The sequence below is a fragment of the Siphateles boraxobius genome, unplaced genomic scaffold, assembly GCF_051911475.1.
Source record: "Siphateles boraxobius isolate OS27281-9 unplaced genomic scaffold, OSU_SipBor_1 130, whole genome shotgun sequence".
NCBI classification, from domain to species: Eukaryota; Metazoa; Chordata; class Actinopteri; order Cypriniformes; family Leuciscidae; genus Siphateles; species Siphateles boraxobius.
The window spans coordinates 13388095-13413712 of NW_027508734.1; the positions used below are offsets into that span (position 1 = coordinate 13388095).

Genomic DNA, 25618 nt, shown 5'->3' on the forward strand with positions numbered 1-25618 from the left:
CCGGGATTTTTTTGTATGTGCGTTATTTAATACAGGTCTATGTTGTGGTGCATTAAATACTTTAAAGCTGAACATTTCGCTAAATTGTTTTTTACATTGTATACTTGGTTTGACCATCCCTGGAAATGTTAATTCACAAGCAGCCCATGTGTTCGCTGTCGTCTTTTGAGGGACTGACAGGAAGTGGGCTGAAAGAGCTACATGAGTGATGTGACCGCAGAGGCCCTCCATTAGATTCTCTGGATTTGTAGAGCCATTTAGGACATTCAAATATGCTACAGTTATGCTAATGGAAGTCAGTTCTCTCACCGAAACCTCACCTTAGTAACTAGAGAGGATATACTCATGCAAACATTAGTTTCAAGCCTGTGGAGCATCCTTTCACTGATCCGAACACGACAGACCTGGATACAGTGTTATAAGGGTCAATAATGTGACGCTCATATTTTGTATTTTTGGATCTAATCAAAAATGAAAATTATACAGACAGTGATTTGACTTCTACACTTCTGTGATCGACTCATTTTACATTTTGGAATTAAAATGCAATAACAATTCTGAAATACTATTTATTTTTAAAAAAGTATACTACTGCTAAACCTGACTGGGATGTGGTATGGGCCAGATGTTTCACTGCATCTAAGAACCTGGCTCACCAGATGATTCATTATAAATGTATTAATAGGGCTTGTATTACTCCTAGTGTATTATTTAGGATGAAAATTAGATCTGATCCATACTGTCATTTATGCAACTCTTCTACAATAGGTTCCTATTTACACATGTTTTGGGAATGCCCAAAGGTGGTTCCTTTTTGGACCTTTGTAAATACTGTTCTTTCGAAAATCCTTCTTTTGGACATACCTCAAGACCCCTTGATTTTTCTACTTTTAGATGACTCCGGCCTTCAGCTGAATGCTCATCAAAAAAGGACCTTACTGTCAGCTAGTACGGCTGCTAAAAAGACTATTTTAAAGCTATGGATAGAGCCATCCATACCAACATCTTTCATCTGGTTATCATATTTCAGAGACATTGTATTGTTGGAAGGCACCACTGCCAAGGTCAATGGCGCAAATGACAATACTATTCAGAGCTGGACAAAAATTGCAAACATTCTGTTAGAAGAACTAAGATTTTGACATCCTACATCTCCCTCTCTCTGTAATTCCTTATTTATATATATATTATTATTGTTATTACTATATATATATTTTTATTTTATTTTATATATATATATATATATATATATATATATATATATATATATATATATATATATATATATATATATATATATATACTCGTATATGTGGAGAGTTTTCATGGCATCTGTTTGTATATAGTTCAGTGAGCTTTGATTTGTATCTGGTATGTTAACTTAAAATAAAAAATATTGATCACAAAAAAAAGTATACTACTGTAAAAAATTTGTTTTTACTACTGTAAAAAATTAATTGTTTTGATAGAAGTCCCTTATGCTCGCCAATTTGATCAAAAATACAGTAAAAACAGTAATATTGTAAATAAAAATATAATTAGATTTTAAAATAAATCTGTTCTATTTTAATACTTTTTTTAAATGTAATTTATTCCTTGCATGGCAAATCTGAATTTTCAGCATTATTACTACAGTCTTCAGTGTCACATGATCCTTCAGAAATCATTCTAATATACTGATTTGCTGCTCATGAAATATCTCTTATTGTTATCAATGTTGAAAACTGTTCTGCTGCTTAATATTTTTTTGGAAACCGGGATCCGGATTTTTCAAGAGAAAGTTCAAAAGAACAGCATTTATTTGAAACAGAAATCCAAATGTTTTTACTCACACTTTTGATCAATTTAATGTTTTCTTGCTGAATAAAAGTATTAAAGCACTGGTTTCATATTAATTTATGTTTACTTTCAAAATTTGTGCTGTGAATATTTTTTTTTAAAGGAAATAAAGATTAAAGTCAGGAAATCTACCATTGACTTTAATATAATGTTCACCATATAACATTGTGATTGGTCAACTTTCTTGCATTTATTTGTATACTGTGATTGGCCCTTTCCTGCATCTGTTTAACCATGGATAACCACGTCCGTGTTGCACGTTGATTCACTGTTTTAGGTTAAAATTAGCCCGTTTAACATACAGAAGTTGGTTTACCTTATTGATCCATTATCCTGTACTATCCATATTTCTGAGCAGTGAGTACATATATAGCATGTATTTTAAAGATTTTGCAAAACCATATATTTTGAAGCTCATTTGTCATTGGCCCTGTATTTTGTGCATTGGTTAATAAGAACACTCTTGTTAGAGATGTTTATAGTAATGTAGATCGAAGATCTGAATAATGAACTCTTTGAAGATCTATGCCTCAATCTGCAGTTACCAGATGATTTAGACCGCCAGCCGTACAATGCTAAGACAAAACAATGTCTTCAACCTAGACCGATCAGTCACTGCCATTATTCCACTCTGTCAGACAGATCTCATTCAGAGTTGGTTATGGAGGGCGACGTGACCTCCAGACAACAACATTGATTACAGAGTCGAGCCTAACTTAAGCCTTTAAACTCATTTGAGCTCAGATGTTAGTTGAGTTTGACCCCATTCAGTTACATTAGAAGCTCTTTATATGTCCAAAAAGGCAACCAATGAAGCAATGCGGCACTGGGCCGCTTAAACAATGTCTTAGTTTGTGTATGTATTCTCTTTTTCATATAAATTAATATGTTCTAACTTTGTTCTATATACTGTCTTAATGGACATTACGCTCATAAACTTTTTCTTCTTTTCACTTCACAGTCCAAAGGAAAGAAACCTCTGTTTGTGCAGCTTGTCCTGGATAACATCTGGAGTATGTATGACGCTGTGGTCACTACAAGGTAACCCTCTGTATGAACTTTGTCTATACATATGACAAATTTACACCAACAAATGACTTATCTGTCCACACTGAAAATGAAAATGCTGGGCATATTTGACATTTAATATAAACTTTCTAGTAGGTAATATGGCAGTCAGTGTTGTTGTTGTTATAGCTTAAAATATTTAAAGTTTTTGTTAACTGCAATAAATCTAAAATAAAATATAAATATTTGATGAAAAATTGAATGGATTCAAAATATTAATTAATGCTATAATAGTAAATGATACTAACATTACACTAATGGAATTAAATGGACCTCAGCAGTGCTAACATGAAATCAAAGTTGATTGTTTGTTTTATGAACACATGCTCCCGGTTTAATTGTGCATAATTTTCAGTGTGCATTATTTAAATAAATAAATAAATATGCAGCCTACAGTGTCTTGCTAAAGTATTCGTACTCCTTAAAGTAGGGCTGCACAATTAATCGAATTTCTAATTGCGATTACGATAACGGATGCCACGATTACGTAATCGTTCAAAGCCGCGATTACAAAAGAAAATCCACTCTGCGTGTGTGTGTTTAGAGCATAAATATGTTATGAGAGGCGAATCACGACTACTTCAGAAAACCCAGCACAATATGACATACCAGGCAGAGACGTAAGTGTACGCTGAAATAAAAAGACTTTCACCTCAGAAAAACGGACTTTACTGTCCTGTCCCGTTATACTGTGCTCGTAGCGCGCACTCTTCAATTGCACGCGCAAATGCGGCCGCGCGCGCTGTGTATCGCTTCACTGTATCAAGTGCAAAAGAAACTACGAGCATGCAACGTCGTTACAATGTAAATTAGTATGTCACGAAATAAAAGTAAAATACCAATAAATCACGTGTTAGCTGAGAAGGATTTGCATGCAGGTATGATTTTCATTCTATTCACCAGGAGCTGTTTCATTAATAGTTCTTGTTAGTATATTGTGTATTCACCATGGTAACTGTCGTTTCCATAACCCCAAAATGCCACTTTATTTTCACTTTGTGTTATTTTTTATATTTTTAAATGACTGTGGTGGCTCATATCAACATTGTATTAACAAAAACTAGTTTGGGACTGCTATATTTAATTGCTTTAGCATAGTCCTAATGTTTTTCTAGTCTTTACTATGAGTCATACAATTTATGTGTATGTTAAGTAAAGGGGGACAGTACTTGTGTGTGTGTGTGTTAACAATTTTTGTGTAAACATGTATTATAATATGCCTATATATATTCAATGTAAATTGTGATAATCGTAATTAATAATCGCAATTACAATTTCAAGGGAATAATCGGCAATTATGATTTTTGTCATAATCGTGCAGCTCTACCTTAAAGGATTAGTTCACTTTAAAATAAAAATTTGCTGATAATTTACTCACTCACCCCCATGTCATCCAAGATGTACGTCTTTTTTTCTTCAGTCGAAAAGAAATTAAGTTTTTTGAGAAAAACATTCCAGGATTTTTCTCCATATAATGGACTTCAATGGCAACCAATGGTTTGAAGGTCCACATGTCAGTCTCAATGCAGCTTCAAAGGCTCGACACGATCCCAGTCGAGAAATAAGGGTCTTATCTAATGAAACAATCGGTTATTTTCTAAAATAAAATAAAATGTATTTACTTTTTTAACCACAAATCCCCATCTTGTACCATCTCTGAGATGCACCACGCATTGTCATCACGTTGGAAAGGTCTACATTTTCAAATATTTTGAAAAAAAAGAAATCATTACATTGCCTTAGTATTCGTACCCTTTTCTGGACTCTTGAAATTTATCTCAGGAGCATTCCAATTTCTCGGAGTGGAGTTAACCTGTGGCAAATTCAAATGAATGGGTATGATTTGGAAAGGCACACACCTCTCAATAAAAGGTCCATAAGCTGAAAATGGATATGAGAGCAAAAACCAAGCCATGAGATCAAAAGAATGCCCTGCAGAGATTTGAAGGTTCACAGGAGCATATGGCCTCCGTAATCCTTAAATGGAAGAAGTTTGAAACAACCAGGACACTTGCTAGAGCTGGCCTTCTGGCCAAACTGAGCAATTGATGGAGAAGGGCCTTGGTTAGAGTGGTGACCAAGAAGCTGATGGTCCCTCTGGTTAAAAAGCTCTAAGATCATATTTATAGAGAGATGGGAGAAACTTACAGAAGGACAAACATCACTGCAATACTCTACCGATCTGGTCTTTATGGGAGAGTGGCCAGACACAAGCAGTGGAAGGGGACTGAGGGACTGCCACAAATCAGTTTTTTGCTTTGTCATTATGGTGTTTGGAGTTAAGATTAATGTGAAAAAAGGTCATTTAAAGTAGTTTAACATAAGGCAGCAACATAACAAAATGTGAAAAAATGAAGGAGTACAAGTACTTTGGCAAGACACTGTATATATACAGTATATATGCACTGTATATCTCACTTGACTGTTTTCACATTTCCAGGGACAAAGAAAAGGTGGAGAAGATGGTGACTTCTCTGGGGATAAAAGTCATGCCTCGTGACCTAAAACACTCGGACCCCAAAGTGCTCCTCAGTGCCATCTGTAGCCAGTGGCTTCCTTTGTCTCAAGCCGTGCTCTGTATCCTTTACCACATAAACACTGGCCACATAAACACTGGCGTGTTTATATAATATATAATATTATATACTTAATAATATTAAATATTACCATTTAAAAAATATTCTATTTAAATATATTTCAAAATGTAATATATTCCTGTGATGCAAAGCTAAATTTTCAGCATCATTACTGCAGTCTTCAGTGTCACATGATCCTTCAGAAATCATTCTAATATGCTGATTTGCTGCTCAAGAAACAATTCTTATTATTATCAATGTTGAAAACCGTTGTGCTCCTTCGTATTTTTGTGGAAACCGTGATGCATATTTTTCAGGATTCTTTGATGAATAGACCGTTAAAAAGAACAGCATTTATTTGAAATAAAAAAAATAATCTTTTCTAACATTATAAAAGTCTTTAATGTCATGTTTTAATGCAATTTAATGCATTTAGTTTGCAGATGGATCTCTACAGCTGCGTAAAAAGTCATTATTTTTTGCTTTTCTGTTTGGGGACGCAAGTGGTGCAGAAATTACACAGATTAACTTTGAATCCCTCTAGAGAGTAAGGTTTTAGGTATTAATACAATGTATGACTAAAACAAAGTAGGGAATACATTTGATATATATAAACATAGGTTTAACCTCTTCATCTAGTTTCTTGGAGTGTCCAAATGTCTGAATTTCAGAGTATAGTTTCTAGAAACGTATAGTTTCTAGTCCTCTGTTAATTATACACACCCTCTAGTGACGTTAGCCACATCAGCACTAGGCAGTTGACTGGCGTTGTCCACCTCCTCAGCCGTGATCTCACCAGCTGTATGGGAAGGAAACGCAGAACCGACCGTTATTAGACGGCAATATGATTGACAGGCGCACGCCTCGCAATTACTGTGGTTGCAGGTGCTCGGAGCGACCCGTTACTGCGATTATCACTTTTGGTAAAATGTCAGTTGTTTGTTTCCCCAAACATGTAATTGAGTGATTCTCAAAAGTGTTTTGGCCTGCCTGGCAGGTGTTTTATGTTTGTGTCGTTGTTGTATTTTTGTGAATGGAAAGGAGTTGGAGCTTTTCAAAGTTGGGTGAACCATTACTTTTAAAGCATTACAAATCTTTGCTTTTTAGTAGTGAGAACTATGTTAGATAAACTTGTTTAACTTAAAATTGACCTAGAGTAGCATGAATCGTAGCTTGTTTAAATCCTCAGACGTGTGTAGCCTCCCATGAAAATGGTGATTATTTTTTTTTGTTCTGTCTCACCTCACAAAGTCTCAAAAATCTCAAAATCTTCTCGACTGTATCCAGTAATTCAAGTCATAGAAACCTGACAATTCTGACATAATTTTGTTGGTCAAGCTCAACGTTCAACCCTGTTACCAAAGTTATTATAAGAAAAAATCCTCAATCTAATACTTTTCTTTGAAGTACACTACGTTGCAAAGGTTTGGAATCACTAATGAATTATTATTTTTCAGTTTTCAGCAAGGACACATTAAATTGATCAATAGACAGTCAATATTTTTATAATGTTAGAGAAGAGTTTTGTTCCAAATATATATGCTTTTTTTTTAGCTTTGTGTTCATCAAAGAATCCTAAAAAATTTGTTTCCATAAACATAGTAAGCAGCACAACTGAACTTCTGCACAGCTTCTGAAAATTCACAAGAATAAAATACATTTTAAAAACAGTTCTTTTAAGTTGTAATAATATTTCACAATAGTATGTTGTTTATTATATTAATTTACTTTTATTTTAATCAAATAAATGCAGCCTTGGTGACCATAAGATAATTCCTTAAAAAAACATTTTAAAACTCTAGGCATATAAAATGTATTTATTTGGACCTCTCAAATTTAGCTAAAAGAGCTTATATAAACAAATTGGTAACATTTTAAAGTCTCATTTGTTACCATTAGTTAATGCATTAACTAACATAAACTATTAATCAGCAAAATATTTTTACAGCATTTATTAACCTGTTAATGTTCGTTAATAAAAATGTTCAAGTTCATGTTAGTTCACTGTGCATTAACGATTGGTAACAGATACACATTCGGACCTTAAAAATGAAGTAGTTGTGCTGTCCTCTGTGTATGTTCTGTATATAACTTGACAGCCAGGTAAACTCTTTCCTAACATCAAAGACTCTGAAGTCAATAAACCTGTGGACAGGAAGAGACTATGAAAGAGTTTACCTGGTTGTCAGGTTATATACAGAACACATACCAAGGACAGCAATGCTGTAGAAGTATTGTGCATTAGTTCATGTTATCTGATGCAGTTAAGTAATATTAACAAATGAAACCTTATTGTAAAATGTTACCAATAAATTTGATATAAATACATGATGTGATATCTACATCTACATCCTGAGGTTGACATATAACGTTTTTTGAAGTTAAACACCATATTTCACTGACCATTTGTTTTAAAAACAAAAACATTTCAGGCCCTATTTTGTACCCTATTTGTGGAAAGTGCCATCGAGTGTGTCCTCTTTAACTGTGTTACTCAGCAATGGTGTGTGAAAAGCTGCCCAGCCCAGCTGAGATCTCGGCTGAGAGAGTGGAAAAGCTGATGAGCGTGGGAGCGCGCAGGTTTGACTCTCTGCCCGAGAAAACACAGGAGCTAAAAAAAGGTGAGTGCGTGTTTACGGCTACAGCAGAGAACCTGAAAGCAGAGGATGTGATTCACGCAGCATTTCCTACCACCAGACTCCCATCTGTGGATACAAAACTCACACTCGTATTGCACGCGCATGCTCTTCACTCAGGAAAACGGCGCTCTTAGATCTTTTCTAGCACTTTCTGCTCACTGGAAGTTGAGTCGACGGTACCTGTCTGCGCACTGCTCTGTGAACTGTATTTGGGTTGAACAGCTCCACTTTTGGCTTGTGTTTTTTTTTAAGCTGTATGATGGTGCAGTGGCCTTTTGTTGCGTTCCTCTTCTTTGAAAGACAATATTTCACCCAGAAATTAAAAAGCTGTCATCATTTACTCTCTCATATTATTCCAAAACCATAATTTTCCTTCTTCCGTGGAACGCTAAAGATGCTTTATAGCCCGAATGTTCAAGATGTTCTTTCCCATTTTTTTTTATTGCGGTCAATCAAAAAGGCATCATGAAAACACAAAAGCATCATAAAAGTTGTCTGCATATCTTGTTCGCTGAAGTCATATGATAGCTCTGTGTGAGTAACAGACTTGGATGTGGTTATTTTGGTATAATTGAGATACTATTATATCATATTTTGAATTCCTTTTTTGTTTTAATTTCAGATAAAGTTTTAGTAATTTTGTTGTGATTTTTGTAACTGTATCTCTTTTTTTATTAATAGGTTTTGTTAATTTTTATTTGTTTTGTTTTTTTAGAACATCAAGTTGGCACGTTTTGTCTTGGCGACTAGCTGAAATAATAATAAAAAAATTATATTTATTTTTATTTTATTTCAAGTAACAAAAATGACGCATGTTTTCGTGTGAGGAAGAAGTTCAGATGTCGCTCTTGCGTATGCCATACTAATTTGTCACGTCCGCCAGCAGAAAGTGTCGATATTTGAAAGTGACTTCTGTGTGAGCCGTGGTTCATACATACACTATTGACAAAATGTCCCCGAAAATTTGCAATGCGTTCGGACCTTCATCGAAAAAAGTTAATTCCAAAAGAATATGCTGTCCTCATATAATCATGTTGTTTCAAACCTGTATGCTGATATATTTTTTACTGTAGACAAGAAGAAATTAAAATCATGATTTGCTGAAAACATTCCATTTCACAGTAGCACACAAATTTATTAGTGCATATTAAAAATGGCACACCGGCCATATTTACTAAAGAGGGCAAATTAGCCTGAGAGTGCAATTCCAAAAAAGCAGTGATGAGAGTGGAAAGTTCTGTGCGTGATCTACTGACGATGTGCAAATTAAAGAACAGACACAGCCAGATCATTTCGCAATGCAAACGCAATGCAAATGCATGCAATGACATCCACTGCTAATTTAAAAAGTAATTGTTACTTTTAAATGTTTTATGTATCCCTGTACGGTGTCCTTGAGTACACAGAATGGCGCCTTTAAATAAAATGTATTATTATTATTAATATGACTGTACATGATGACAGAATTTTTTTTCTTTTCTGGTGAACTGTTGGTATTAAAAATAATGGTTTAATTTAGAACCAAATCAATTAAGTTGGGTGGTCCATTAAACTCTTAAGTTCTTAGTGTCACAGAGATTACCTATATCTTTAGAAAACCGTCTCCATTAGTGGACAAAAGTGATGTTCTGCCAAGGCAAATGTTCACTCTTTATTAAAATATTATAAAAAAAATTGTTTAAGATTTTCTAAGCATCCTGCATAGTTTTACTTGTAGTCACTTGTAGAGAACCAGTGAAAGATTATCTACTGATTATGTTGTAGTCAATTTATGCTTTTTCATGTGAGGTTTTTTTTTTCTATGTATTTTTGTTTTGTATAGTAAAATAAAAACCTGCAGCTGTAGTTTGCCTTTTTTTGTAAATTAACTTTGTCAGATAATACCAAGTTTAGTGTTTTGTTCTTCCCTCATGATTAAAATATTTAAAAATGTATATAAAATATTTTCCTCATATTTTCATGATTCAATCGAAATTGTAGGATCATTAAAACAAATATCCTTTCTGGACATCACTTTTGGCCACTACTTTGTTTCTGCTGCTTTAAAAGCCTCAGAAGTCAAATTCAGCATCTAAAGAACCTTTAATGAAAACTCAAGAACTTTTTTTTAATCCGCAAAAAAAACCCATACAGCTGAAAGTGGGTTCTGGATAACAAGTTTCTTTGTGAAATCTAATAATGCTGCACTGAAGAACCTGTAGTTTATTTACTGACTTTTGTAGCAGTCTGTGTTAAAAGTTGCCAGAGGGCATTTGTTTTTCCAGCCTTCACTCAATTGCGACAAGAGTTTGTGTAATAGCAGGATGCTTTTAATACCGTGTGGCCTGAGGCTGAGGTTTCTTTGAGCTCATGCATTAAAAAGCACAGCACTCCTCAATTCTGGCTCACGGATTGTAATATCACGCTTAAAAGTCATTTCTGATGGCGCTTAGGTGTGAAATTTATTTTGATTTTGTATTCATATGAAAGGACCACACCGTGTCCCATCTATATTGTGTTCAAAGTCCGAATTGTACAATTACACAAGGTTTGCTGGCATTAAATAAGACTTTTCTTTTTAATCTATTTGCTCTGTGTGTTTGTCCCCTGTAGCATTTCTAGATTGTTCGGCTGATGAGACGGCACCTGTAATTGTCTTTGTGTCAAAGATGGTTTCCGTGGACTCCAAAGCTCTGCCACAGAACAAACAGAGGTATAAACTTTTTTTGTTTTATTTTCAGATAGACGTTAGTTATAGAGAGCTTGCATTGTTGTGGTTATGTACTGTAGATGGCATGTGATCATACCTTTGGAGACTTTGTAATCCTAAGACTGCTGTTCTCCAACTTTCTCATTGTGATTTATGACTATAGGAATAGGGCCTGTTTATCACATCATATTTAATCATTCTAATTCCGATAATTAATTAAATTAGCTAACCCTCTGGTGCTGTTCGATCATTTTTGACCAATTCTTTTTACTTTTTGGTGTTTTTAGAATTTTTTACTTCATCAGAATGGTGCGAAACTTGGTAACTTGGTAAACAAGGTTTTGGCACTTACTATGTGAACACAAATAAAAAATCATGGTCCTGAACAAAAAATAGACAAACTTGTACAGTTCGAGGTCAAAAATTACCAGATTGGAAACGAATGTGAAGCAAATTTCAACTAGTGGAAACGTTCGGTACCGTGCCCATACAAAACTTACATAAAGCCATTTTTTTTGAGACATTAAACTCAAATTTGGAACACAACTTTAGATTTTATGGCTGTGAATTTAAAAATAGTATTATGTTTCAGTTTTTTTGTTTCATTTCAGAAATAATCTGCCAAGTGTCTTCTTTAAAAAGAGACTAAAGTTCAGTCTCTGCTCCAAAACATTCAAGAATTATGACAGTTTAAATCGGAAATTTCATTTTCAGGTTCATGCTCAAAAAGTGAATAACCGGTTTAAATGGATCATAGCTATTCCATAAATATAATTTAGTACCATAAATCCCCCTAAAAATACTAAATATTAAATAAAAAAACTAAAATATATTAGTATATATTTCATTGAGAAAAAAAAGATGGCAATTAATTATACATGTTAGCTAGATTATGTTCACTATCTGTCTAGCAAAGCGTTTATGCTGAAATGACTAAATTATGATTTGTCTTTTTTCAAAACATCTATCACATGTCATGATTTGTATTGAGTTCACATCAAGCGAGGCTCATGCAATTTTACGTACAGTATGTTTCGCGTCTCAGACAATGTTTTTGTATTTTCTGGTTAGAGAACATAGTCACGTTGCATCACAAAAACCAGCGAGCATTGATGTTCACTGTGTTGTTAAATGATTAAAATAATAACATAATCTCAGGGGGAACTTCAAGTTAATATGTCAGGTTAGAGCGGTTCGGCTGACAAAAATTTTGGGCAATTCTGGGCCTAGTGAAACAGGATGTCACAACATGGCTTACCACTTAAAACGTACAATATGAATAATAATATTCTTCAGTTCACACATTTTTTGGAGAAAAGAAAATATTTATTTCACATTTATTAAATAAAATAATACATTTTGTACAATACTAATGAGTTTACTTCATTTAAAGATGGGGTTTTGTTATTATTTTGAATAAAAGACTAGGCAGATAAACATGCTTAAATGTGTGCAAATATTAGTGGAGGGCGCTGTATATATATAATAATATTCCTTATGGTAATTTTCTTTCCAGCCTTGCACATATGAATAACTATAGTAACCAGTTGGACAGAAGGTATTTTTGCTACACTGGCAATTGACAGGTGAATTGAGAAAATATAAATATTTAATTTATAAAGTAATGGTAAAATAATATAAAGTATATTGTTGCTCCTATGACAACAGGACTATTTAGCTTTTTCCCTGGATAGGTTTAGCAAACGGTCTTGAATGTTGTTTTGTCGCATGCAGCATCATACACAATGAGCCTGTTTCTGTCTCCTGTCACGTAAACGTGAAGACACATTGATTTTGCTTTTCATATTTTTGTTTTGGTGGCTTAATATGAGGAACATTTCACATATGTGTCTCCACATGGTGTTCTGGACAAAAACAGCCTTTAGGCATCATAGATAAACGTCTGCTGGTAAATCTTCCACAAGAAAAGAGTAAGGACAGATGTTTTCTTTTGTAGATGGTTTATAGGACTTCGATTTGAGTCGCTGACATAATTTACAACAGCAAGGATTAGACTATCATTACGACTTAAACTATGTGCTGCAACCACATGCAATTCCCAAAGACTTTTATTTACTTGGATTTGCCAGTATTGGTGTAGTTACTGAGTGGTGCTTTTGTAGAGCAGTAGGACATTTAAAGGAAATCTTTTGGGATTTAAAAACGGCAATTGATCCTGATTGATTTCCCTTTTTAGAGTAGATTTCCAATATGGATAGATTTCGGATAAAAATTGGTACAAAAATTCCAGTTTATCTAGGGGAATCTGATTTGATTTCCATCGAATTCCCTATATGATCGTTTTAGGATTGGTTCCAAATGATGAGAGAGATAAACAATCCTGTATACATTCCTTCAGGCATTTTGACGAGGATGAGAGCTCTAGGATCCTGAATAATGTGTGTGTGTGTGTGTGTGTGTGTGTGTGTGTGTGTGTGTGTGTGTGTGTGTGTGTGTGTGTGTGTGTGTGTGTGTGTGTGTGTGTGTGTGTGTTGAGTAAGTTTGCTATAGCCCTTGGGTTCTACAAACTTAATGGACCTTGGCAAAACAGTGATGTAGCAGTTGATCGATACGGCACCTTGCTTGCTCTGTTTGTGTGTGTACTGTATGTGTGTGAGCACAAGTTTGGGCTGCTGTTCTTGTCCTTTGTTGCTGGACTATGAAAATTGATATCCTACAGTAATGTTGCTTGCTTAGATCCTGTCCCTGTTGATGTCCTTTATGTCTGGACTCAACTGAAACAAATGTTTTTCAGTTTTCATCCTCCTAATGTGAGGTGACATCATTTCAGCGCTGAGGAACAATGTCTGTTGCAGATCCAGGAGCATACGCTAGATGGCGCTCTCATCCGCATCAAACTCCTCAAATGACCCCAGATCTGAGGGCATGAGCTGCTCAGACTCTTTGTTCTCGAGTCAGTGTGTCAGTCAGCTCCCAGACGGCCCCTTTAGGACTGACCTCAGATCAGACAATTTCCATTATTCATCGGGTCGTGTGGAAGTGTGCAATGAAATTTGGTGGCGTTACAGATAATTCAGTCAAGTGGGTTTTTGTTTCCATCTGTGTCTTTTCAAACATTCCACCCACTCACAAAGTCTTACACTTGCATACTTGATTCGTCTGTCCGCTGTTTGCAACCCTTTTGTTCTCACATTTTGTCGTCTTTCTCACCTTCTACAGTAGGTGACAGCCTGGAGTACAGGTGGGCGGTGTGTCCAAAATCTTATATCATGGTATGATTCATTTTACATCACATAAAAATACAATGAAAAATAGTTTATATATAAATAAACAAACACAAAAAAAGTATTATTGACAGTTTCTGGAGTATATATATATATATATATATATATATATATATATATATATATATATATAAACCCTTTGTTTGTTTATATATAAAATATTTTTCATTGTATTTTTATGTGATGTAAAATGAATCATACCATGATATAAGATTTTGGACACACCGCCCACCTGTACTCCAGGCTGTCACCTACTGTAGAAGGTGAGAAAGACGATATATGTGTGTGTGTATATTATGGGGGGCCAAACAGGAAATATGTAAATCTGAGTATACTGTATAGTTATAAGCCTGAAAATATAAATCTGAATATATAGTTATAATTTTGAATAAATAAATGCAAATCTGAATATATAGTTATAACTCTAAATATTTAGTTACACATCTGAATATATATAAATGTAAATCTGAATATATAGTTACAAATCTGAATATATAAATGTAAATTTGAATATATAGTTATAACTTTGAATATATAGTTTTAAGTCTGAATATATAAATCTAATTAATGTAATGTATATACATGCCGTTCAAAAGTTTGGGATCGGTAAGATTCACTTTTTCAAAAGAAGTCTCTTATGCTCACCAAGGCTGCATTTATTTGATTAAAAATAAACTGTAATTTTGTTCAATATTACGACAATTTAAAATAACTGTTTTCTATTTGAATATATTTAAAAATAAAATTTATTCCTGTAATGCCATTGTGAATTTTCAGCATCATTATTCCAGTCTTCAGTGTCACATGATCCTTCAGATATCCTTCATTCTATTATGCTTATAAATGTAATATAAAACACACATAATTATGCAAACACAAACTTAACTTCTGTGTTAGATGTGATTAATCGCATTTAATCGATTTGACTGCACTAATATTTCATTTACAACAACAGCCCTTGAAAATAACAGTTTGTCAAATAACAAATCATTCCTGCCCATTATATATAGATATATCTACTGGTTGTCACATTTCTACCGTTACACTATATATACTGGTCTATCTCCCAGCCTGGAATGATTTTGAGGCCTTTGTTCTCACCCTTTGACCTCACCCTCTCTGTTTTATGTCGACTGGGTAAGCGTGACACTGGACAGTCGGCGATATGGCTCGCTGATGTTGAAGCGAATTATCTGGACTTTAATGTGTGGAGAGACAGTTGCACTTTTAAATCATTAGAAGCAGATAGCCTGGGCAAACCCTGACGACGCTTGGCGGCACTTCTGTCTTTGAGTGTTGTTTTGACAGAGGGGGCTGTGGAACATGTGTAGACCCTTGCAGGCTGCATGTAGCTTTTCATTGGCTGCAGGAGCTCCCGTGTAGCTTTATCTGGGGTGCAAAAATCCATGCAGTGTTTGTGTAGAGCAGGAAGAGTGATTAAAGGGATGCATGTGACTGTCAGAGCTTACACGCAAGAAACACTGTTCTGGAACCAGTTGCTTTCTTAGCAACGTAATGTAACTGTAAGCAGGTTAAACGCTATTAGCATAACAGGAATTCTCTTTCAGGAATTGATTGGATCGTGAAAAGTGGGCTTTAAGTGCCAGAATGAAGCCAGGTGGTTGGAGATTTATTGATATAATGCTCATTGCATTTATTTGATGGAAAAATACAGTAATATTTAATATATTAACTATCAAAACAACTGAATTTTCAGCATAATTTTTCCAGTCTTCATTGTCACATGGTCCTTCAGAAATCTAATATGCTGATTTGCTGCTCATAAACGTATATTATTAATATGTTGAAAACAGTTGCTTAATATATTTGTGGAAACCGTGATACGTTTTTTCCCCCCCAGGATTCTTTGATAAATACAAAGAACAAAATAACATTTTTGTTTTAAAATAATATATATTTTTTTTAACATTATAAATGTCTGTACTGTCACTTTTGATTAATTTAATTCGGCCCTTGTTGAATAAATGTTTAATATCTTTAATTATGATATTCTTCTGACTGATGACAAACTTATGAACTGTTTTGCCTTTAATTGAACTCTATGTACTGTAGCAAGGCATCAAGATTTTTATTCTAAAATGTTCACTTTTTGTGTCAATTATGACAGTCTTAATTACACAGGAGAAATTATGACATTCTCATAATTATCACTTTTTTGTCATAATTTTCACTTTTTGTTTGAATTAGTATCTCTAAGCTGTCAGCAAATCGTAACAAAGGTAATTTATATGCAGAAGTCTTAAAGGTACAGTAGCTAAAACAGGCAGTTTGATCATAAAAGGGTGAATAATGGTCATGAAAAACTCAATTATACTTGTTTTTTAAGGAAACTTGATTAAAAGGGAATTCTTTAAGAGTGTAGAATTGGTTTCCTTTAACTTTTGAACGTTTTCACGAATACATTCTAACTGGAACCGAGTAATTTCTCTTCCCAGCACCAGCAAAACACCTTTTCGCCTGACTGAAGGAGACAGACAGATTGAACTGGATCGAGTCAAGTTTAATTTAGCGTGTTCATTTTCAAGCGGTAATTTCCCTCGTTGCCATCTCGCCAAACACTTTTGATGCTTAAATTCCTTCTACTCCGTGTGTTTGGAACGCCGTCTAGCTCGGTGGAGATCAACTCCATTTCCTTCGGGTCTGCTAGAGTCATCGAGGGATGAGCACGATTTATGAACGGAAAAGGAGTTGGGCCGCGGTAATGTACTCCTGTTTATTCAGTCTAACATCATACTGTTTCCTTCAATCAAGAATGCTGCGGTTAATATGCCACCGTATTTGGACCTTGACCGCCAGCTCCCTGTTTATCCTCCCTGGCTGCGGGCCGTTCAGAGAGGAGATGGGCGGCTCCCAGTGGCTCTATAGCTTCTTTTTACTTTCATTGTGTGCTTGCATTCACTTTCTGTTGTATTCAGTCACGTCTCACCCTCCTTTTCTCCAGACGGACGCTCTCTCTTGCTATCTTTGTTTCTTTTTTCATGTTCCCTCTCTCGCTTTCTCTGTCTCATGTTTTCCCCCAAGCTTAAAGCAGTCAGCGTCAGGGTATCCAGGCATAAAGTTTCTTCCTGACCTGAGATGATCTTTTTTCTGTCTCACGTCTATGGGGTCTCTGCCCCTACACACACACACACACACACACACACACACACACACACACACACACACACACGTGGGTGTGTCTTCTACTACGAGCACTCTGTGTCCCAGCGGTTGAATTTAGTTTATTTTTTTTTATGAAGGTCACATTAAAACTGTCTTATAAATAAACCAGGCCATCATCATTTATTTTTTACACTTTTCAGTTGCCTTTTATGCATATATTTAAGGCTGTCATTCAATTAGTAAATTATTTATTAAGCAAAAAGTGGCTTTAGATTAGAAGTCAATGTATTTTTGGTTTCATTTCTATATCACTGGATATCAGTGTATCGCTGAACATAAGTTCACTTTTTTCTTCATTCACAAAGTATGACTCATTTTTTAGATGAAAAATGAAGCTAAAAATCACTGTTTGTGTTCATATATATATATATAGATATATATATATATATATATATATATATATATAGATATTAAAATTAAGTTATATTTAAATATTTCATAGTCATACTTTTGCACTGGAAATGCTCTGTAATAAAAAATATATAAACATTCGAGCTAAGTGTGTGTGTGTGTGTGTGTTTGTGTGTGTGTGTGTGTTTGTATATATATATATATATATATATATATATATATATATATACATACACACACTGTATGTACACCCACATACTTGCATTTATATATATATATACACACTTTTTTTTAAAGAAAAAAGTGTGTTTTTTTATTTCTACATAAAATATCTGTGGAGATAAGAATTAGCTGTTTTGTTTTAAAAAGGATTAAACTGTCATTTCTATTGTAGAATTTGTGGCCATGTGAGATTTGGTGCAAATGATGTTTGTTCATGAAAGTTTAGTTCTATAAAATGGTAGAATTGTGGTGCATGAACTAAATAACATTGAAATAAATAAATGTGTGTTTGAAAAGGTTATGGCATATTTCTAGGGACCAAAATAGATTAATTAAAATAAATAAAAACTCATATATTTGTTTTCTTAGCTCCTCAAGCAATTCTCCTGCAAATGAAGTGTGTGGGATGTGCGTCTAGGTCTAAAGGATGACATCATCTTTTGTGAGGACAGCTTTTAGCTTGTAAATGAGCTTCCCTCCATATTTTCTTTCAAAACATCATATCTAAGTGTGATCGTCCATTAGCACATTAGCGTAGCGAGGGACATCAAATGCATGAAAACACTCCCACATCAGATGAACTTTGACCCTTTGGAGTGAACTGATAAAGGGGCATTGCAAACATAGAGGCTGAGAAAATGGGCATAAAGTGTTCGTTTAGACCAAGATGCATCTCAGATTTCAACTTGGAAAAGTTGCGACGACAGCAGCTGCTAGCGTTATATCCTGACCCACATTTCAAAGGCACTGTTCCAGCCTTTACATATCAAAACAGTGTTATTTAAGCAAACCCAGATATCCTGCGCTGGAGGGAGACTTTGGCATAAGCAGCATTGCTACTTGTATTTTTTTTCATCTTTCGTCTTGATTTGGTAGAACCTTATGTTGACGTTCGTTTTGTGAGTTTTTGAGCTCTGCATGAAACATGCCAGGAGTATGGACACAAAGGATGTTTTTGATGTTTTATATATATATATATATATATATATATATATATATATATATATATATATATATATATATATATAATCTCTAAATCAAAAAACTCCCCCCAAAAACAGTTCTTTTGAAAGTATCCAATTTTTCTTTTCTTCAGCTTGGCACTAAGAGATTTTATGTTTGTGTCGTCATTTGAAGTATTTATTAAACATCCCTTGTGCATTCTGAATATAATTCCTTCCCACATATCCAGATTTCCAGCAAAAGCATTTTACAATGGATTTTTCCTTTCAATTCATCAGTGTGGATTTAAATCAGATTGATTATTTCCCACAGGACGTTGAATTGTCTTTATGCTATGAGTAAATGTATTTATATTGTTACACAATGTTCTGTTCTTTTGAACTTTATCCATCAAATAATTCTGAAAAAAATATGAAACATCTAATTTTCCACAAAATATAAGAAATGTTTCTTGAGCAGCAAATCAGCATATTATAATGATTTCTGAAGGATCATGTGACTGGAGTAATGATGCTGAAAATTCATCTTTTTCACAGGTAAAATTACATATTACAATTATTTAAATGGTAAACAGTTATTTTAAATTGAGATATTTCACAATATTAATGTTTTTACTCTATTTTTTATCAATTAAATACAGCCTTTGTGAGAACAATAGACTACTTTCAAAGACATGAAAAATTCTTACTGACTCAAACTTTTATATATTTTGCTCTATTTGAACATTAAAAAATACAAGTAGTTTTGCATTTCTTTCTTTGCGTTCTTTGGTTCAGATTTGCATCCTGCTGTCACCTCAGTTGACTTTAAGGGATTGAATGGTGCAAAGCCCTGACATATACTCAGGTCAAGTCTGCTATTTTTTTCCTTTCTTTTTTTCCCAGTTGAATGAACTGCATCATGAAACCTGCCAAACACAAATGCATTCCTCCACCTTTTGGGTTGCCATAGCAATGATCAATTTGGGTCACTGTGTGTGTGGTATGAGATTTGGCGTGTGGGTGTGTTGTCAGCCACTCTTACACATACCCTGCATGCAACGTTAATATGTTGGCTTGCCTGATTGGCTGCTGGTGCTGGAGGCTTTTATTAATGGCACAAGGCAGTCGGTAGGCAGAAAATTGGTTGGGCTGTTCAGTGCTCATGCAAAGACATTGATGATTATGCAATAAACAATGTTACTCATTGGAATAGCAAGGTTTCTTTAAAATACACTCTTAGAAGAAAACAAGGTTCTATTTATAACCCTAAAGGGTTCTGTCATGCACTTCATATGTGCATATAACCTTTTTTGAATAAAAAACCCCTAAATTTTATGGATTGTTTTAATTATTTTTTAAATTCATTTTTAATGTTAATGAAATTGAGCTCGTAAAAATACTTCATACTTTATCACTAGTAAAAATGAAATAACCTGATAAACATGGAATTATTATGCAATCGTTTAAGAAATTTCTCCTTATAAAGAAAGTTTTTTTTGGCATAAAACCTTAAGTCAAAAACCATAGGCTTCTACATATAGAGTGTATGTAACCATGACATCTACACCCTTTATTTAAATATTATTAAACATTTTGATAACATATTATATTTAAAAAAAAAAATTAGAGGTTTTGTAATCATATTACATAGTTGTGCTTATTTTTAGTCAATGTATGCTTTTTCCTGTTAGGTTTCTGACATTCTATGCATTAATTTTACATAGTAAAATAAAAATCTGTAGCTGTAAGTTTGCCTTTTTTTGACTAATAATTTGATCAGATAAATGTCTTAACCAAGTGTTTTGTTTATATTGTTGTGTGCATAAATCGAATTGTTTATATGATATATTTATTGTATTTAAAATGTAATTGTATACATTGCGAAATGTAGATATTAGATTCACAAATCTTAACAATTGTTTTCAATGGAAAACATCTGTAGTTTAATGTCTTGCATGCTGAAAACTGATGAAGTGTGTTTTGTGACTAGATTATGTGTTTTGTGTGTGCAGATTCAGAAACAATTTATATTTCCATTCCTCTCTCATCTTTTTTCTCCCTTTGAGAATATAAAAAAACAGTCCCGCTTGTGGTTTTTAAAGACTTGGCCGTATGATTCTGTACCCATTACTTCATGACCACAGTGGCCGAGCTTGTAAATGAGCTTCATGCTGTTTCCATTATTGCCAATAAGTGAAACATTCAGACCTTTGAAAAGGAAAACATTACAATTTGTTCGGAGGACTGATATAAAGCACTTGAGATGCACAACATGATTGAAGCACTGATGGAGCGGAAGTCAAAAGGGGGAAAGTGGGTAAAAATCTATTGAGTGTAATTAAGACCCAAATCAGTTGATTTATGGTCAAATTCACAATTGTAGTTGATATTGCACTACAATTTTTTAAAACACTGCTTTAAGAAGTTGAGGTTTTCCTCTGGACTGTATCCTGTTTTGATGTAATTTTTGCACCCCAAAATTGTAATTAATATTTCAACATGGCAGTGTTCTCTCAAATCATCATAACTAGCTTTGTTTACGACTCTCAAGTTACAGCCAATACTTTCCATGAATAAGGTGTGCTTTGTCCCGCTACATTTTCCTAGAATTAAAGACACGAATCCCATCTGGTATTTAATTCACTGCAGTAAAAAAAAAAAAAATCATTAAAAAACCAATTTAATCATTGACAATCATGCAACATTCCATAAACTGAGAGTAACCACGTTTGCACCCTTTCACAGCATGATGGGATTGTACATCAAACCATTTTCACAATTTTGCACATATTGTGGTGTGAATCTCAACTTTTTTTTACCTTATCATCAAGCGATATCAATGATCAACAAGAATGAAACGTTTTCTTTCATTTATGGGAAATTTGGTGCCAAAACTACTGTAGGTGTGACCACTGCAACCCTTTTTTATTTTTTTATTTGCTAAAAAATAACACAATCACACAAAACAAAATAACTTTATATAAACTATAATAAACCCATAATATTTAGTTTGACAATCATTCTTAAGAATCATAACTCTATTGAGTCGCTACACGCATCGCTTCAGTCAATACTGAGCTGAAACTTTTGTTACCAATTACAGTTTGTTTGGCAAGTGTTTTGTAGCATCATAAAAAGAAAACTTGATGAACTCCACAATAGTTTGACTGGTAATATCTCAGCAATTATGCCGTGTAACCGCATAGGATCTATATTCGGATATAAAGCACAAAAAGTCACAATTGTTGGCTGTTATGTTCCTTTTGCAGCGATTTGTTTATAGTCTGTAACAATCGTTCATCGGTCATCTCCTCAGATAGAGCCATCACTCTGCTTTAGAAGGGCCCTTAATAAATGTGGCAGCAGTTTGGAGGCAGACACGGAACTACTGTTTGGGAGCATAAAAGCACATTATTAGTGCTTGATGCTGGCTAGTTTCAAGCTTTGGTAACTCCTAGGTAAATTTTTGGTATGTTGAGAACTGAGCCAGATTCTTTCGAAACAGTTTCACTTTGAGATTTATATCTTCTAGTTAAACAATTGTAAGAGTTTGGTGTTCTATTTAAGCTTGTCCGCAGCTCCCTTTTGTTCTTATGGCATGTCTGCTGCTTTTTGAAATAGAAATGATGAATCTGTTCACTTATCTTATGTGTGTGATAATAGCTGGCACTAAAAACGTTTGTCCAAAATACATTTTTTAATCATTTGTATGGACATTTGCATGTTAAATTAAAGATTTATATGACAATTTTATTTCAGACTAAATACAGAATAAAACATGGACAGAATTGTATGCTGTGAATGCTGATAAGCTATATAATCAGGATTTTTGGCATTGGAATTATAATGTGCTATAAAATTGTGCAGTGATCTGTTAGCAAATTTCGGAGTTGAAGAAATGTCTTTCCTGTAATTCATAAGAATTAGAGAATTAATAATAGTAACAGAAAACAATGTAGCCCACTGTGCTGTTGTGATCTTGCCAAGTGCTCAGACTTCTGTGGTTCACAACTGTTCATTATGGTTTGTGATGTTTTTTGTACCTTAAGGCCGTTGACTCAGGAGGAGATCGCCCAGAGAAGAGAACTGGCCAGACAGCGTCACGCCGAGAGACAAGCTGCCAATCAGAGTGCAGAAACCCCCGGGTCAGCTGATGCTGGAGGTACTTCAACCCCAGCAGTCCCAGCCATCGGTAGTATCACAGACAAAAACTGAATCTGTTTAATGATGTGTGTGTGTGTGTGTGTGACAGTGAATGAGTAAAAGAGGTGTGTTTAGCACAGGCTATATTTCTGTACAATGGTGTGAATATCAAACTATTATGGTATGTTAATTTCTTTGACAGTACGTGGGGGCTTCTTTATTTGATTTTCAATTAAAGAGGACCTACCAGTATTATGCCCTTTTACAAATTCTTGATTTTGTTTTTGGGGTTTACTAGAATAGGTTTTCATGCTTTAATGTGAAAAAAAACATTATTTTTTCACATTATTTCCATAATTGCAGCACCTCTATTCTCAGTCTGTCAGTACCTCTCTGTTTAGTTCTGGTCTCTATGAAGCCCCTCTGTCCGGAAAGCGCAATGTGCTCTGATCGGCTGATTGTTCGGCTGGACCAGTGTGTTGTGATTGGTCAACTGCTTTGAGTGTGTTTGGGAAATGTAATGAATGACATTACCATAATAGCAAGTTTCAATACACTACTAACACAACTCATCCAGGCCTCTGCCCTTTTTTTTCTCAATATGTCTTAATTAATTCAATGAGGAATATTGTGATGTGTTCATTCCTGGAAGAAAACTCAAGACTACAATGGAGGCGTTTCAGGGAGTAGAGTTACAAAACACAAAGTCATTCCAAAGTCATTCCTCTTTGTGTTTTGTAACTTTGAGACCTGTTTCTAGTTCAAACAGCAACATTGCACACTAAAAAAAGTTGAAAATAAAGGCATAATAGATCCTGTTTAAAATCTTTTATATTTACTCTGAAGTATTCTTCAACTTTATTTTGTATGTTTGTGTGTTCTGCAGATGCTCTGTGTGCGCAGACAGAAGCTCTTTTGGTCAAAACTGCAGTGGAAGAGGAAAACAAAGAGCATTTTGTGGCCTTTGCACGAGTCTACAGTGGTGTCGTCAGAAAAGGCCAAAAAGTGTTTGTTCTCGGACCCAAATACGATCCATCACTGGCGCTCAGAGTGGTGAGCAGCTGTTTGTCTGTCTTAATAACTGCAGACAGTTTCCTTATCCAAGATGTAATGCAATTCATAACATAATCATCACACAATTAATAATCCTTAACCCTGGTGAACTTGAACTCGGGTAAATGAACTGCCTCGTTCGGGTTCATTTCCAATTAATTTCCTCATGTTTGAAGCTGTCTGGAGCTAATTATTACATTATTACGAGAAACTATTATACGACTTATTGAGACATTCATTGAAGACTCTGAGATTAATTTGCATAAAGCTCCACCATCATCAGCCATTAGGAGCGTCGCCAAATTAGGAGCGGTAGCATCCACTGAAACTAAGGTGATTCAACTTTGTTTGGTTTGCACTTTGCACGGTTTAGTCAAAAATTGCAATGATATGTGTGTGTGTGTGTTTGTGTGTGTGTGTGTCTCTGTGTGTGTCTGTGTGTGTGTGTGTGTGTGTGTGTGTGTGTGTGTGTGTGTGTGTGTGTGTGTGTGTGTGTGTGTGTGTGTGTGTGTGTGTGTGTGTGTGTGTGTGTTTGTGTATGTATGTATGCATGTATGTGTATGTATGTATGCATGTATATATATATATATATATATATATATATATATATTATACTGTGTGTGTATATATATATACACACATACAGATAGATAGATAGATAGATAGATAGATAGATAGATAGATAGATAGATAGATAATATAAGCTAAAATAATTCACTGACAGCTCTTATTCAAACAGAGAGAGCTGACAGAGTTAGAAACTTCACAATATTACTAATTACAACACAATTTGTTAAAGGCAAAGCTAAATGTGATATTTATTATAGAGTTTATGTGAAAATAATAAGTGAAATTTCAAATTTTTTTGTTATATTTTTTAGCCTATTAAATGTAAAAAATGATGGCTTTCAATTATACTGTAATGTTGAAAGGCTATAATTACTAATTTCCATTTTTCAGAAAAATCCATTTGTTAGTACAATATATTATATAGTCCTGATGCTTATGTGGACACTTTGTTGATCATTTTCTCCTGTAGCTTCCTGAGGGTTGTTCAGTAGCTGATGCTTTACCCAGCGTCCCCCACATGGCCTGCTGTACCGTAGACAGCCTCTACCTGCTGATGGGCCGCGAGCTGGAAGAACTGGAGGAAGTTCCCTCAGGAAATGTTCTCGGTAGGTCGTCTGTTTTCCTCAGTGTTCCTCTTCACAGTTTTCAGATGGATTTGTTTTTAGTATTCGGCTTTTGGTTTATAGTACAGTTTCAGAGTGACTTTCACCTTCTCGAAGGCAAAATTCTATTTCTGGTTATATATTTGTTTGAGGTTTGCTTTTGGTTTATCAATCCGCTATCAATATGCGGGAGACTCCTGGAACTTCCGGGAGACTTGGGATATCTGTGAACGCATACCTCTTAGTCCAATCATCTTTGAAAACTCTATTTTCTTCGTCAACTTTTCTTTTCCTGGACAGTGGCATCCTCCACACCCATTCAAACGCTTACTGCGGTGAAGTGTTGCGTCGCGGTCGCGCCCGATTACAAGTCATACGCTCACTGGATGTCATGGCAACTAAATCACGGAGGAAAACTTTAAATATCTCGCCTTCGTTTTAATTTTTGACCATCTCAAAAAATACATAAAAAAATAAACAAATGATTTTAACAT

At 34.5% G+C, this 25618-nt stretch overlaps 1 protein-coding gene across 3 annotated transcripts in view; it reads left to right on the top strand.

Moving 5' to 3' along the window:
• The window catches only part of efl1 (elongation factor like GTPase 1), a 117467-nt gene that overhangs the window by 6119 nt on the left and 85730 nt on the right, over positions 1 to 25618 (top strand). For 2 of the 3 annotated variants that reach the window (XM_077227990.1, XM_077227991.1), the window contains exons 9-15: positions 2801 to 2880; positions 5348 to 5484; positions 7982 to 8104; positions 10715 to 10814; positions 22806 to 22948; positions 23786 to 23952; positions 24992 to 25127. In XM_077227990.1, the coding sequence (XP_077084105.1) occupies positions 2801 to 2880; positions 5348 to 5484; positions 7982 to 8104; positions 10715 to 10814; positions 22806 to 22948; positions 23786 to 23952; positions 24992 to 25127 (886 nt within the window). The remainder of the gene's footprint in view (positions 1 to 2800; positions 2881 to 5347; positions 5485 to 7981; positions 8105 to 10714; positions 10815 to 22805; positions 22949 to 23785; positions 23953 to 24991; positions 25128 to 25618) is intronic. The other variant, XM_077227992.1, reaches the window with a different exon arrangement.